This window comes from Muntiacus reevesi, chromosome X, assembly GCF_963930625.1.
Source record: "Muntiacus reevesi chromosome X, mMunRee1.1, whole genome shotgun sequence".
NCBI lineage: Eukaryota > Metazoa > Chordata > Mammalia > Artiodactyla > Cervidae > Muntiacus > Muntiacus reevesi.
This window is the reverse complement of record NC_089271.1, coordinates 42,618,254-42,634,490: the sequence shown is the minus strand read 5'-3', so window position 1 is coordinate 42,634,490 and position 16,237 is coordinate 42,618,254. Positions and strand designations below refer to the sequence as shown.

Genomic DNA, 16,237 nt, shown 5'->3' with positions numbered 1-16,237 from the left:
TGGGTACACCTTTTTCTTTCTTAAGACTCCCAGCTTCCTTTAAGGTGACGTCAGCTGCAGAGAGGTTCAGGAATGAGGAAGGCCATGATTTTGATGTGCTCCTATGATAACAGGATGCTTATTGGCAAAGCCTGATCCCAGCCAGTGTAGGGAGGAAAGAATCAGTGTTAGTAGTATTATTGTAGTCTTTCCAGAGTTTTTATATTTTCTAATGAGCCCTTGGCCCAGATTTTATGTTTTATAGAAAAATCTGAATACCCAAACGGGCAGGTGTTATGTGGAAGGTCACCTACCTCACCAGTCTTCTTGCTAGGACTTGAACTCAAGTCTCTTGCTTCTTATCCTGATTTTAATTATTCTCATTTGTTTCTCTTTTTATTGATGTATTGATCATGCACAGTAAAATACACGGAAATTAAATATACAGTTTGATGGGTCTTAACAAATGCATACACCCATGTAATCCACACCCAAAATTACAGTCTAGAACATTTCCATCCTCCTAGAAAGTTCCTGCATGCCTTTTTCCAATCTGTCCTTCCCCCCACCCAGGGATAAGCACTATTCTCATTTCTATTCCTATAGATTAGTTTGGTCTCATTTTTATTGTTTCTAAAACTTATAATTAACTTTTTTGCAGAAAGATAACATAAAATTTATAATAAAAATCTCCTTTGATTCTGCTTTGGTCTCTTGTTAAAAGCTGCATGTAGGATCATTCATCTATTCCTGCCTCCTAGCCCCACCAGAATTATCCTTTAATATTGTAGACATATACCCCTCCTGAGAAATATAGATTGTTGATCCTGGAATATCTAAGGTGAAATCCTTGTGGCAATATTCTTGTGTGTATTGGCATGCAAGGAGATTTATGGTTTGGATTCGTTTCTGTTTTTTTCCAAATGCCCTGGAAGTAAGAGTCTGGATAAATACAAAAGTCTTTAGAACCAGCAGAAAGAAACCAAAAGAAATGGATCTATATGATTTATCACCCTTTGCATCTGGTCACAGTCATTCACTAACAGCTGGTGTATGATAGTGATTGTGAGTGACGATGCATAATATGAAATACATAGGAACACAGTATGATTTCATAGGGGTTTATAAGGGAAAAAAATCTTCTGTTCCAGGAATCAAGAATAAATACCAAGAACAGCCAAGAAATGTTTAAATAATTTCCTTTCAGATTGAGAGAATCATTTTAAGATTATTTCCTCAGGGAGAAAGCTCTTCAGTAAATATAGAAGTCTGTGGAAAATTAGGAGTTTAATAAGAGGCTTTTATATTGACTTTAATGCATTTACTTCTCCACTGTTTGCTGCCTTGAAATGTAAAGTTAAAATTAAACAATTTAACTTGAACTGAAAAGATCTCCCATGGTATGTAATCAATAATGGATTTCTTAGAGGCCTTATCATGCCAAAGAAAGTTTTCTCTATCAGTGAAAATAGAGATCTTACAATTTCATTTAAATATTAAAGATAATCAATGAAAGTAGAGATCTCATAATTTCATTTAAATATCAAGGATAAGACTGAAGAGCTTCTGGAGGGCCATCGTGTCTCCTGTGTCTTGGAATGAGTCTGCCCCTAGACTGCCCTAGACAGACACAAAATTTTGAGAATTTACAAATAAGATTACATGACCCAGAGTGGGACTACATCTCACTTGCTAGTGAGCCCTTCCTTATATAACCACCCTATTAGGCTCCATTAGATAGAATGGGAGGTGGGGTGGTTTTGCTCCATGACAGGACTGAGACTGTGCAGATAGAGAAGAATTGGGCCAAGAAGACTGCCCAGCTAGTGCTTCCTGGGTTGGGAGCCAGAGCCTGCACAGTAGTCCTGTGCAGATTGAGAAGTTCTCCTTTTGCTCTGTTCCTATTTCCGTAACCTTTCAGATCTTTGCTACCTAAACCTTTTGAGCAAAATAAAACCGTGAAGATATTTCTTCTCATTTTACTTTCACAAAAATCTGTGGATGAGTAAGAAGCATAAACAGATATGAATTTTCGGTGAAAATAACTTTTTGGCTGAGAAATAATTAACATAGACTTGGTGTGCAAATCTTAAGCATACCTGTTGACAATTTTGAAAAATGTATATACAGTTTAATAACCAGTACAAAAATCAAGATAGAGAATATGTTCATAACCCCAGAGAGTTCCCTTGCCCCCCTTTCCAATCAGTCATCTACCCAGAGGCAATAACTATTCTGATTTCTGTCACCATATATTAGTTTTGTCTGCTCTTAAACAAGAATTTTAAGTCTCTGAGAAGAGTCAGTTTTCAAAAACATTATAGAAATATACTTTAGTGTGTTAAAATAATATTTAATGAAAAGCTTCCTAATACTTGATTGTATTTCTAAAGTTGAAACTAGTTATATATGCATATCATATATATTGTTAGTTGAAATTTTTAAAAAATATCACAGAATAGTCTATGGAAAAGATACCTCTGTGTTCTTTGACTGCTTACATCCCAGAAGCAATTATGGAAAGACTTCCACTATCATGAACCTTTTCTCCCCTGACAGAAGCTAGACTACATGGGGCCCTTACGTCCCTGTCAGTCCTTCGACACTCTGAAACAGTTCCTCGAGTATGATAGGAAGGTCTTGCGTTTCTTCTGCGTGTGGGACGACTCATGCTCAGTGTTTGGGGATCGTAGAGAACTCATCCTGCATTACTTTCTGTCTGATGATACTGTTGAGATCAAAGAAATCTTGCCACATAACTCAGGAAGAGATGCTATGTCATTGTTTCTCCAGAGGAGAAAGCTACCTAAGGTGAGCAGTGGACACGGGGCTGCTTTCCGAGTTTGTTTGTGGGCTGAAGACTCTAGTCACTGTCTGGAATGTCGCGTGTTATGACTGTTGGTGACAAAGCACTATGTATTAGTGCTGGTGTTTAGAAAACTTGCACTTTGTGCCCTCTATTAATATACATCTATGAAAGTAATACAGATGATATGACAAATTGGAATTGGAAGATTCAGGGCTTAAGGCTTGTAAAGGGAAAAAGTAAAATGCAAGAGAACTACCTATGTCATTGAGTTTTCCACGAGTCTTATGAAGGTAAATGACTCTCAAGTAAAAGAATTGCTCATGGCCTTGGAAAGGGCAATAGCCTCTGGCCTCTGTAGCCTACTGGGTAGATCCCATTGTATTGGTCTGGGCTGTGAACACACACACACACACACACACACACACACACACACACACACACACAGAGGAGTGACTCTTTTGCGAGTAGCCACTTGCAGAATTAGTCACCAACTAGCCACTGGCTAGCAACAGTAATAGCTTTAGCATTTTTACTGTTAAAAAAGAGTTGTCCAAATGATTTCTACACATGTTCATGGCCATTTGAGAGCTAATGTAACCTGGGTGCAGTGGAAACAGCACATAGACAGAAGACCTGGGTTAGAATTGTAGATCTGCCGCTTAATAGCTGTGTGACCTTAGGCTAGTCATTAACCTCTCTGAGTATATTTCCCTCTCTAAAATGCTTTTAACTAGGCTTCTCTCCTGAGGTAACTGTAAAGACTGAATGAGATAATATAGTAAAAAGCACTATCTAAGGATCTATAAGAGCTTCTCAGGTGGTACTATTGGTAAAGAACCCGCCTGCCAATATCAGAGATGATAGGAGACCTGGGTTCGATCCCTGGACCGAGAAGATCCCCTGGAGGAGGACATGGCAACCCACTCCAGTATTCTTGCCTGGAGAATCCCCATGGACAGAAGAGCCTGGGGGGCTATAGTCCATGGGATCACAAAGAGTCGGACACGACTGAAGCAACTTAGCACAGATGCACGTAAAGACCTGTGAACACCTATAAGGCACATGAAAACATCACGGCTTATTCATAGCTCTATGTTATGTTTTATTTCTTTATTTATTTGGATAATGTATTTTTAAACTTACTTAGTGCTACTGAAAAGATCACTGGTAACACTCATTTCTGATGCATACAACCACTGGTTATTTGCTTATCACAAGACACTCTTCCAGATTCTCAAGAGTATCCCACCGGAAGTCCTGCTATGTAGCTTCTTGGAGCTGGGACTGGGTTTGTCCCAGAGCAAACTCCAGGTATATGCATAGCAGGTGGCCAGGAGGAGCCAGGGAAGCCTGTCTTTAGAATGGCCTTGAAAAATAGGCTAAATATAAAATAATAATGACATACCTGACATTTGCAGTGTTCCTTGACATCAATTGTTTCATTTATTCATTCATTCAACAAATATTTAGTAAGTGTGAACTGTGTGCCGGCTCTGGGGTTACCATGAGATAGAAAATGGTTAATTCCTGCTTCATGGTGCTTCCATTCTTGTGGGGAGAGATCCAAGAGCAGTGGGTATTCCCTTGATGCCACATCCTTTGAGAAAGCAAGGGGTAGATACTGTTGCTACTGAAGTTCTGAGAAGATAAATGTCTGGCCTCATGTCCTATAGCTAAGAAGTGGCAGTGAGAGAGTTGCATCCAAAAATGTGTTGTTTTTTCCTCTGTAACGTGCCTTACACCCCACACCTCATAAATTTGCACGTTTTAACTTATAGTTTATGTCACATGTATCAGGGATGATTCTGATTTCTCAGCTGAGATAAACCAATTAGTATCAATTTCCATAAGTTCAGATATTTCCTGCCTGACCACCTCCAGCACGGGTGAAACTGAAGAGTGTCCTCCCTGGCTTGCTTCTGGCCACAGTTTCTGTGAGAGGCTGACCACATTTCACCGTTCATACTACCTCACCACACTGCCTCTCTCAGCCAGAAAAATGCCTCCTTGCTCAGGGTCAGGCAGGGTGCTGAGCCGGTCAAGAAAGCAAGGCAGGGTTTCTCCATCAGGGCATCTTGTTCGGTGAAAAGACGACTGCTGATAAAGCAGTTAGAGAACAGAGACAAATGGTTTAACCCTGAGGTAGGTGCTATAGAAGTTTGGATTGGGGATTGGCCAGCAGGATGGAAGAGGTCATAAGGAAAAGATGGGGCTTCATCAGGTCCTTGAAGGATGAGGGGAGTGTAGACCAACCCTCAGGGGGTGGGGAAGCATGGGAGAAAGGTGGCTGTGTCCTGTCTTCCTCAGGATGATAGAGGAGAACCAGATGGTATCACTTGCCACTTGAGCCCCTAACCAGGAGCATGTTTGCATTGAGAGTCCACCCACCACATCTTGATTTGATTTATATCTTATAGTATGGCCCCCCTGGAGTCTTTCAACCAGGCCAGTTAACAGACCAGACAGTTCTCAACGTGTATGGTGGCTACTCAGAGAACCGAGTGTATGGCTACCTGTTGGATAAATACAACGTAAGTCATATTTTATTACTGTTGCCAGTATGGCTTCTCTGAAACCTGGAATGTGGGCTGAGTTGCGTATTCTTCTGGGAGACTAGTTGTGAACGACATTGATGACTATATAAATGTATGTGTTGCACTGTTGCATTTATCAGTAATAAACATGCTTAAGTGTATATATAAATATATGCATTGCATTGCCATTTGGTAGCATTACCTTGCTAAAAGAGTGTTTTCAAATGTTGATTTTGAGTGGTTGTCTTTTGATTTGATTTTAAAAATTTGGTTATAAGTGATGTAGTGGATTTTTTAAAATTTCCTTTTTCCTTTGAGAGGGGGGATGCCAAGATCTTTGGTGGGTCTGTGGTGCCAGCATCATGTTCCTTTGTTTTTATTAGCTGGGAAAATTAGACCAAGAGTTTTACAAAGATACTGACCTGTCCATAGGAACCACCATCAACGTGTGGGGAAGGAAAGTGCTCCTTTGTGACTGTGATGATTTCACGAAAACTTATTATAGGACCAAATATGGAATTGGTAAGTGATACATCTGTCAATTGGAAAATAATATTTAAACTTGGAGTCTTTGTTTCCTAGTTAAGATTGAGCTGACTTTTAAGTTTCAAATTCTAAGCTTCTAATAACTACTACCATTTATCAAGCATTTGCTAACTACCAGGCGTTTGTTGTCTTTTTATTCCCCTAACATCATCCTCATTTTAGAGGTGAAGAGACTGTGGCTTACAAGGGGTTTCCTGGACAAAGGTCATGCATGCAGCAAGTAAAGAGTGAGCCAAAAACTTAAACTCGTCTGCCTGATGCCAAAGGCTGCTGTTTTCCCATGTAGCCCCCTGCCTCACTGCTGTGATCAAGCAGTTGAAATGGAAATGCAAAGACTTTTCTTTCCGCTGAATCCTTGCTTACCACAGAGGCTATACTGATTTTAGTTCTCTAGCAAATTGTGCCCATCTGCTCTACCTTTCTTGGTGAGGTGCAGCCGGGCTGCCAGCTTCTCTCTTAGCTCTCCATTCCATTCAGACCAGGTTAGTTCAGTCCATAATGGAAGCCAGTGACTTATTAAGCACCTACTAGATGTAGGTCGTTGCAGTGGACACAGGAACTGCAGAGATGTGTAAGGAGTTTCTAGGCTGGAAGGGGAACAGAGATCTACCGCACGTCACATGGTGTTATAACTGTCACAGGGGGAGGATCTGAGATGAAACCTGAAAAATAAGCCCCTCCGTTTGTTAAACCTGCAGGCCACCCCTGCCCTCTTCCCGGGCCCTCTACCCCAGGTTTCAGGTACCTGCTGGTGCTTGGCTAACTGGGGGTGATAGGAGTTGCCAACCTCCCAGATTGGGGTTGGAGCTTGGTTGGGGGTTGCTTACTCCTCTCTGAACCTTGGAGTATTCATATGAGCTCACTTCCCTGAGCCATGAGATGGAAGCCAGAAACAACCACAGCTTTTTCTAAAAGACCGGGTGCTTTATCTCTAGGATGACATGAGGCCCACCTTACGTGTCTTGATATCCCCTCTGTGTAGTATTCCTGGCCTCATGGGAATCATTATATTATGTAAGAAGATACACAGCACACAAAGGGGTTGGAATATAAAAGACTTTCAATTTCTCTCTTTGGTTCACTAAGGGAATTTGTTCCACTGCATCTGCATGCCAGATTAGTCAAAATGGGGCTGAATTGGTGGCCTCTTTTTATATTATTTTCTAAAATTAGTCCTGTTGGTGAACACAGTTGGGCATATTTGCTTTGGCTACTGAGGACAAGAAGGAGCCAGGAATGTGCGGGTAGTGGCTGCCATAGAGAAGCTGCTAGTGAACCTTAGATAGTTGGGAAGGATAATTTGATTCTTAATAAATGTAAGTACCTTTAAGAGTTGACAAGTCTTCAGTGTAGAGTTGAAAAACTGATAACAAAGAATGAGTCACTAAAGACATTTACCTGTGTCCTACTGAAAGATTGTATGCATGCCTGCTCAGTCATGTTTGATTCTTTGTAGAATCGGAATCCATGGACCGTAGCCTGCCAGGCTCCTCTGTCCATGGGATTTCCAAGGCGAGAATACCAGAGGGGGTTGCCATTTTCATTCCAGGGGATCTTCCTGACCCAGGGATCAAACCCGTGTCTCTTGTGTCTCCTGCATGGCAGGTGGATTTTTTACCTCTGTTCCACCTAGGAAGCCCACTGAAAGGTTACCTTAATACAAAGGATGTGGTGAGGTCATATGATTCCTTAAATATTAAGTCCAACATTCAGTTGATGTTTGTTAGCTTGATTTTGAGAATATAAAGTTTGTATTTGGGGAAATGAACATAGTGCTGGAGAGACCCAGTACATTGTTAGTCTCTTGATGGGTTTACAGGGAACTTTCAGAGGCAGAGGAAATCTATCAGTGTGCTCCGGATCTATCCATCCTCAGCAGATGCATCAACTTCAAATGCCCTGTGGTCAGTTTCAGTTGAGCCCTAGTGCCTAATTTCTTCCTGCTCACTTCTTTTGCTCTCTCTAGACACTTACCGTATTATATTAAAAAAAGTCATTTGTGCCTTTAAAGCTCATATAACATGAGCATTATGTCTTTAAAGAGAAAATTATGCAAATGCAAAGTTATGATGCATTTTATAGTCATGCTGACTTTTTATATTTCTCATAAGATATGTTAAAATATCCCATTTAATAGACACCATTATTACACAACATTTCTTGAGTAACAAAAGTATACTTAATGTAACTAATGACTAGAAATTATATCCATGATTCAGGGAGGAGGGGAGTGAATTAGTATTCTCTGATGATCTTTGCATTTGCTTTTCCTGACTTTTTGTAACATTAAATTAATAGACTTAATGTTACTTAGATGCAGTTTCTTTGTACATTTAAATTTTTTAAATAACTCATCTGGCTCTAAAAATTCATAAGACTAACCACATTTTATACATTATATTTTGGTATTCTTGAAGCCCAAACTAGGACAGAGTCCTGGCAATAATTGTGGTCACATTTCCTTCCTTGCCAATAATTATGGTCAGTAGAAACCTGGTGTCACCACTCTGCAGTGCCACAGGAAAAAGCTGACAACTGCCAATGACACAGCTAGGGACCTCCCTAAGAGGAAGCCAGGGGGAGATTTCTAATGCAGTATACAGCCTGGGTGCCTCAGTACCTTCTCTTACCTATTGCCACCCCCAACATATTTGGGGGGAGAAAAGATGGCAGTCGGACTAAGAGGTGAAGTTGGCCACAGTCCCAGGAAAGGCACATGAGAAAGCTTTTCTATTATGTAGAAACAGAGGGCTTGACAGAATCCCAAGAAATATATATGTAAAACCCCTGTGTTAAACCCCATCTGGACTCCTAAAAAGATGAGATTCTTTTATGCGTTTCAGGATTCTAAAGAGAAGGCAACTTCCTCCACGAAACAGTCCAGTGTGACTCCCCCACTAGGCAGCTTGGCCATCCCGCTGGCCCTGGCTAGCCTGCCGGGCAGGAGCATGTCACTCCCTCCTTACTTCATGTGCATGAACACGGACTGGCAGATGGAGGCCTGTCGGACTTTCCTGTAGCATGAAGGTTGGAAGAGGCTCCAGGGGCTCTAGCAGGTGTTTCTTTCACTGAAGGGACATGAATTTGAATGTAAACTGTTCTAATCTAGAATTCCTGCCTTGGGTTATTATTTTTTTTTGTCCATAAGAGGACTTTGTTACAATCGATTCTTAGTGGTTGGGACAACCAAACGTGTGTGTGTGTGTGTGTGTGTGTGTGTGTTTGCACGCGTGCTTAGTTGCTTAGTTGTGTCTTACTCTTGCGACCCCATAGACTGTAACCTGCCAGACTCCTCTGTCCATGGGATTCTCCAGGCAAGAACACTGGAGTGGGTAGCCATTCCCTTTTCCATGGGATCTTCCTGACCCAGGGATCAAACTTGGGTCTCCTGCATTGCAGGCAGATTCTTTACCATCTAAGCCACCAGGGAAGCCATTAAGGATAAGCAAAAAAACTTAAAGCATATTTAATTTTGTGGAGTCCTTTAGAGCCATCTCTGAACTCTTGGTGTTAGAAACAGCAGAGCATCTAAGATGAGAGTCTAATGATCATTTGAACAAACAAGCCATCCCAAGATGCAGCAGCAGAGGTAGAATTTGCTTCTAATCTCACCATGTGACTTTGATGGACCTAACAATTTTGCTTTTTTATTTTTTAAACCTCTTCTATGCAGTGAAGAGGGTTGAGAATTAGATGATTTCTAAGGGTTTTCTAGCTAGAGCTAGAAAATCATGTGATTATTTGACCCCAAAGTGACCATCCCACTGAAATCATTTGACCTGCATATGGGGTACAAGCAGAGGTGGATTCAACCTCAAAAATAATGAACCTTAAACTTTAGGGTTCTTTTTTTTTGCAGGGGCCCCATTCCAAGGCCCTGGGCCTAATTTTATCTTAATTATTTGACATTTTTCGTCTTACAGAGGTTCTCCCAAATAATAAACTTCAGGCCTCCCAAAACCTGGGTCCAAATGTGGGTTACTAGCAAATCAGAGATGAATGTCGAGGTAATTGAAGGCTTTTCTCAGAATCATTTCCAAATGAGATGATGAATAGTAAACCACTGTGAAGGAGCATTAAGATACATTCTTTAAAAAAGAGTCTGTCCTCTCTGTTTAAATTTTTTGGAATCTAGTCAGTTGTGAATGAACAGTCAATACATATATTTTTACAAGTCTCTTGGAATTAGTAGCATCGGACTATTTGAAAGGCAGTTATGTTTTAGGATCTATTAGAATGTCAGTTTAAGAAGATATTTGGGACCTGTGGCTGATTCATGCTGATGTATGGTAGAAACCTGTACAATATTGTAAAGCAATTATTTTCCAATATAAAAATTTTTTAAAAAGATATTTGGGAAGATGCTTTGTTAAAAAAAATGGTATACTTTTTCATTAAATATTTTTTAACACCTGAAACATGCAGGATGGTGGAACAATGAAAAACCAAAGACAGAAACTTATCCAGGCACAATTCCAAACCTTTGTGAATATACACAATTAACCCATAAAAAGTGGAATCTTTAGTCACATTATCCAGAAAGACTGTATTGTTGAAAAAGTCAGACATGGTGGAGTGGAACAGTTCTCAGCATTTATACACTAGATGGCACTGTGGGTGCAGAGGAAAGCTCTAAATTGATTCTTTTGTTACTTAAATCTGTTGCAAAAATTATGTAGTTGAGAAAACAACAGTGTGTTATAAAACCTGTAATTGGGGGGGGGGAGGTGTAGAATGCATTCTTAATTTGAGATTCAATGTGTGTCCTCTTTTGGTTAGGTTGTTTAGATTATTATATAGAGTTGGAGGCATATGTCCCCTGTTGGAAGAAACCAATCATGCCTGAATTTTCTAATAATCACGTACAGTTCTTCCTGCCATCCCCTATGGTCCTTTTCCTAAAAATGAAGGTACCAGTTAGTGGGGTGTTTCATGTTACAATTAGGAGTGATAGGGTCTGCTGTAATTCTGACGAATTCCAATATTTAAACTTGCCTCTTTATTACCAAGGCTTCTCTTTAATTGCCACAAAAATAGCAATAGGAGAGGTTCACCAGTCACTTCCATACCCACAGTCTGGCCTCCTCCTTTCACTAAGTCAGTGAGAAATATCTGATGGCATTCTCTTTACTAGTATGTCTTCTGTGAGCAGTTTCTGTCAGGGTGGAACAATACTCTTTTGGGGATTATGCTTGAGGAGGTTTTACACAAAGGCTGTTAGGAAGTCTAAGGAAATGTGAAAGTTGAAAATGTTTTCAAATCAGAGTTAGAAACAGCCCCTTGGCCTTTTGATCAATCAGTACAAACATAACAAAACAAAACAAAACTAGCCCTCCATGTTAAGAGGTAGGCTGCCTTGGATGACACATTGGTGCACATTTTCAATTAGAGAGGTATGTACTAAATCTGTTCTCTTCCTTTTGTTAGAACTTTGGCAGTGGAAAAGGAAATCTTTGCTTATGGGAGACTCCTTTCAGGCTCTAATGGAAATACCTATGGGATGGTCAGCTTTGGGGAAGAGGTAGAAATGAGATTCCATTGGTTGTTTGGTTGCTTTGCTGTCTTTTGCTTTAAGAAAGATCCAGACATCATCTTTGCCATTTGTGTGTGACAAACACTGGTGATTGGGATCTGTTGAGTCAATGTGTCATCTACTTCAGAGGGCACACTTGCTTCTCAGAGGTGGTACAGCCTCACAAATGAGTACCTAACAGCTCCCAGGCTATTACAAATATGTCTCCACCTGTCTCTCCATCTCTCCTTCCTCACAGATGATAAATGGATTAAGAAGGTCAACCGTATTTACCACTTACCACTCCCTTTGGCAGTGGTGGTTTTAAAAGTTGTGTTAGTTTGATTTGGGTTTTATTTATTTATTTTTGCAGTATCACGTGTCAGTATGATTGCAGTCTTTTCTTGGGCAGTAATAGAGGCAACCTGGAGGGGTTGTTGGTGAGAAGAAACGTTTTTGTTTTTGATCTAGGTAGTGAAATATCATGGCCTGGAGCTGAGTTAGAGGAAAGGGAGAGGGCTTAAAATGTGGGCTCAGGAGGAGGAGACATCAGATGGGGAAGGTAAAGGCAAAACAGCCGGGAGTCAGTCCTGTTTGGAAAGAAATTTAATTAGTGAGTGTTGACTAAAGATAGGAGTGGGCTACATTACAGGTTAAAATATGGAACGGGTGGCATAAAGTTTCAAGCTTGAATTTTCATATCATTGGAAAAATCAAGGAAGAACAAAAAATATTCTGAAATGGGGATGTGATGACAAAAGATAAATGTTTACTTATTCGACACACTCAACCTCTCTCTCTTTTTTTTCTTTCTTTTGAACCAATGGCGATTATTGAGTGAGTTCTGTGGTTTTTGTAAACATGATTGAAACCTACCCTCCCAGGATTTTGCTGTGTTTTGTTTGAAAGAGTTTAAAATAGTCTACAAAGATCTCCATGTTCATCTTGAAAACATAACAAACCTTTCAAAACAGCCATAATCAGGGCAAAAAAAAATATTGATGTTTCATCTGCCTTTGTTTTGTTATAGAGAACTTTACCTCGATTCCATGCAAGGCCCCACCTCCTCCAACAATAGAAAGGAAATTTCCACCTTACACTGGCTTTGGTTCTGAAGAGGATTCTCTTCGCTCCTGCATAGGCCTTATGCCCACACCTCATCAGAGGAACTTCAAGAAGTTCATGGAATTTGACAGGTGCTTGAGGGAACTGTTATTTTAATCTGATCTTTCCCAAATATATTTGGAGTTTGTAATATTGTCCTCATGACAAAACAGATGACACTTAATTTATCTGATTTCAAGTCCAGGGACATGTTGTTATAACTTTAATGAAGATGATTAATATGTAAGTATTAACAGATTCTTACATCAGTGGCTATTTTATTTACTTTTCCCCCAGGTTTTTTGAGAAATAATTGACATAAAACATTGTGTAAGTTTAAGATATGCAACATAATGATTGGATATATGTATGTATTGAAAAATGATCACCACAATAAGATTAGTTCACACCCATCACCTCACAGTTCGAATTTTTTTTCTTGTGATGAGAATTTTTAAGCTCTACTCTCTTAGAAACTTTCAAATATACGTTATTGTTTACTGTTGTCATCCTGCTGTATGTTATGTCCCCAGAACTTATTTATCTTATAGCAGAAAGTTAGTTCCTTTTGATCACCTTCACCCAATTATCCCATCCACTCCCACCCCCCTGCCTCTGGCAGTCACCAGTCTGATCTCTGTTTCTATGAGTTTTTTTTTTTAAGATTCTACATATAAGTGAGATCATGTAGTATTTGTCTTTCTCTGGACTTATTTTACTTAACATAATGCCCTCAAGGTCCATCCATGCTATTGCAAATGGCAGGATTTCCTTCTTTTTGATGATTGAATAATATTCCATATTGTTCCATAATATTCCAATAACGTGTGTGTGTGCGCGCGCGTGTGTGTGTGTGTGCGCACCCACACATGCACTGTGTCCTCAGTTGTGCCTGACTCTTTGCGACCCCATGCACTGTAGCACTCCAGTCTCCTCTGTCCATGGGATTTCCCAGGCAACAACTGGAGTGGGTTGCCATTTCAGACTCCAGGGGATTTTCCCGACCCAGGGATTGAACTCGCATCTCTTATATCTCCTGTATTGGCAGGCAGATTCTTTGCCACTGTGCCCTGGGAAGCCCCATGTATGTGTGATATATGTGTGTGTGTGTGTGTGTGTTATTATTTTATACTTTATCCATACACCTGTTAGTGGACGCTTGTATTGTTTCCCTGTGTTAGCTATTGCAAATAATACTGCATTGAACATGGGGGTGCAGATATCTTTTGGGGACAGTGAGTTTGTTTCCTTTATATATATATCCAAAAGTAGAATTGCTGGGTCATATGGTAGTTCTGTTTTTAATTTTTTGAGGTGCCTCCGTGCTGCTGTTTTCCACAGTGGCTGCACCAATTTACATTCCCATCAACAGTGCACCAGGGTTCTCTGTTCCCTACATCTTCACATTGAGTGGTTATTTTAATGTGGCATCTGGAAGCCCCTAAAGCCATATTATCCCCAATCTATATTGCCTTTCCATGTATATGTGTGTGTGTGTGTGTGTGTGTGTGTGTGTGTGTGTATATATATATGCTTTTCCATATGTATGTATCTCCTCAAGATGATCCCTAGGAAATGGTGTAGAGTAGGGGTCATCAGACTTTTTCTTAAAAGGTCAGATACAAATATTTTCTGCTTTGCAGACCATACAGCCTCTGTCACAACTGCTTAGCTCTGTCATTGTAGCATGAAAACAGCCATAGACAATTCATAAACAAATGTGTGACTACATTCCAATAAAACTGTTTATGGACACTGATATTTGAATATCATATAGTTTTTACATATCACAAAGTATTATTCTTTTGAGTGTTTTCAACGATTTAAAAATGTAAAGTGGCTCACAGGCCATATAGAAACAGGTGACTGGCTGTATTTGGCCCATAGGCTGTAGTGGCTTCTGTGATTTATAACTGTTTTGTAGAATGTTAATTGATTTTAATTTAAGAGGCTTGGTTGAGTTCAGTAACCACAGATTGCTCATGTGGTAGAATATGATTTCAAAAGAAGGACTTTCAGAAGTGTTCCTAATATACGTGAGGAAAAATCTGCCCCTGAGTCATGTGTATAGATGTGGTACTGCTCATGGCTATTTTTTGCTTCTGTAGGAAATGGAGCCCTGGAGAAAGAAGTTGTGGTAGGGAGAGGACGAAGGGTGGGAAAATGTTGCAGAGGCTTGAATAGGATGCAGACTTAACACTGAAGTCCTGCGTGAGCGGAATAATGGATCAGGAGGACCTATGGAGAAAAAAGATAAAGAGAATATGGAGTAAGAGCAGGAGAGGGAGAACAACAAGACATCACCCTGAATTTGATCAAATTCAATGGCATAAGATGCCATTGTAGAATATTTTGAGGTGGAGAGAACAGTTTTGGTATCACGGTAAACATGGTAAAAATGTGTTAAGAATTGTGTAGAATGTCTGAAAGGCTGCCTTTGCCTTGACATGATGTCCTTTGTCTTTTAAGAAGTAATCTTTTATTTGTAAGGACTTGGGAGTTTTGCTTTTAAGTTTCAGAGTTGATACTGCTCAAAGTGTGGTCCCCACACTTTGGTGGTCTGTGTCTCACCCCAGACCTACTGAGGCCCAGTCTCTGGGGTTGGGGCCTGGCTCTGTGTTTTAACAAGACATCCAGGGGTTTCTGGTGATGGGCACCAGGGTTTGAGAACCACTAATTTCGGATCACATAAGAGGGACACCTACTCATACTCCATCCTCCCCTATAGATAGCAGTGTTTATGGTGAAGTTCCAGGGCAGGACTTTTGGTGGATTGTTGTTGTTGTTCACTTGCTAAGTCATGTCTGACTCTTTGTGATCCCATGGATTGCAGCATACCAGGCTCCCCTGCTTTTCACTGTCTCCTGGAGTTTGTTCAAATTCATGTCCATTGAGTTGGTGATGCTGTCTAACCATCTCATCCTCTGTTGTCCCCTTCTCTTGCCCTCAATCTTTCCCAGCATCAGGATCTTTTTCAATGAGTCAGCTCTTTGCATCAGGTGACCAAAAGTATTGGAGTTTCAGCTTCAGCATTAGTCTTTCCAATGAATGTTCAGGTTTGATTTCCTTTAAGATTGACTGGTTTGATCTTCTTGAAGTCCAAGGGACTCTCAAGAGTCTTCTCCAGCACCACAATTTGAAAGCATCAGTTCTTCATTGCTCAGCCTTCTTTATGGTCCCATATGTACCATATGGTACAGATATGATCTCATATCTGTACATGACTACTGGAAAAGCCATAGCTTTGATGGATACTTTTCACCAACTGCTGTTTTTAAGGGCAACCACTCGAAGGAGGTGGGCAGGAAGAATGTCCCTATTGTAAAAGGAGAGAGAATTTTTCTTTTAAGTAAACAGGATGAAACACGATCCAGGGTGTTGCTTCTGGAATCCAGTGGGAACAGTGTTCCTTGTGGGTAGTTGCCTTAGTCTCCCTTTCTGTCAGCACTGCTTCAACTTGCCCACAGAGCACTGACTATAGACAGCATTCAATGTTCTTGTCATGCTGTTGTGACTGGAGAATGGTGGTCCAGGCATGAATAGCTCTAATTTCTTTTCTTTCTGTCCATTGCTCATTCTGTGCCAGGAATACGCTTCTTCTCTCAAGCTCCTCCCACACAGTGACCTTGTTTCCATAGAAACTGGCACATTCAGCTGGAGACTTACACATGAGTTTGAATAACCCAAGGTTTTCAAACCGTGAGAACCTGAGGAAGATGATCTCACAAAGCATACAAAGAAAAGTTTCTTAAT

The 16,237-nt window shown here is 40.4% G+C and overlaps 1 protein-coding gene across 4 annotated transcripts in view; it reads left to right on the top strand.

The window, feature by feature from the left end:
* Positions 1 to 16,237, top strand: part of EFHC2 (EF-hand domain containing 2) — a 242,871-nt gene that overhangs the window by 108,939 nt on the left and 117,695 nt on the right. For 2 of the 4 annotated variants that reach the window (XM_065915699.1, XM_065915698.1), the window contains exons 5-8: positions 2,539 to 2,790; positions 5,206 to 5,319; positions 5,706 to 5,844; positions 12,411 to 12,576. In XM_065915699.1, coding sequence (XP_065771771.1) covers positions 2,539 to 2,790; positions 5,206 to 5,319; positions 5,706 to 5,844; positions 12,411 to 12,576 — 671 coding nt within the window. The remainder of the gene's footprint in view (positions 1 to 2,538; positions 2,791 to 5,205; positions 5,320 to 5,705; positions 5,845 to 12,410; positions 12,577 to 16,237) is intronic. The other 2 variants (XM_065915700.1, XM_065915701.1) reach the window with 2 other exon arrangements.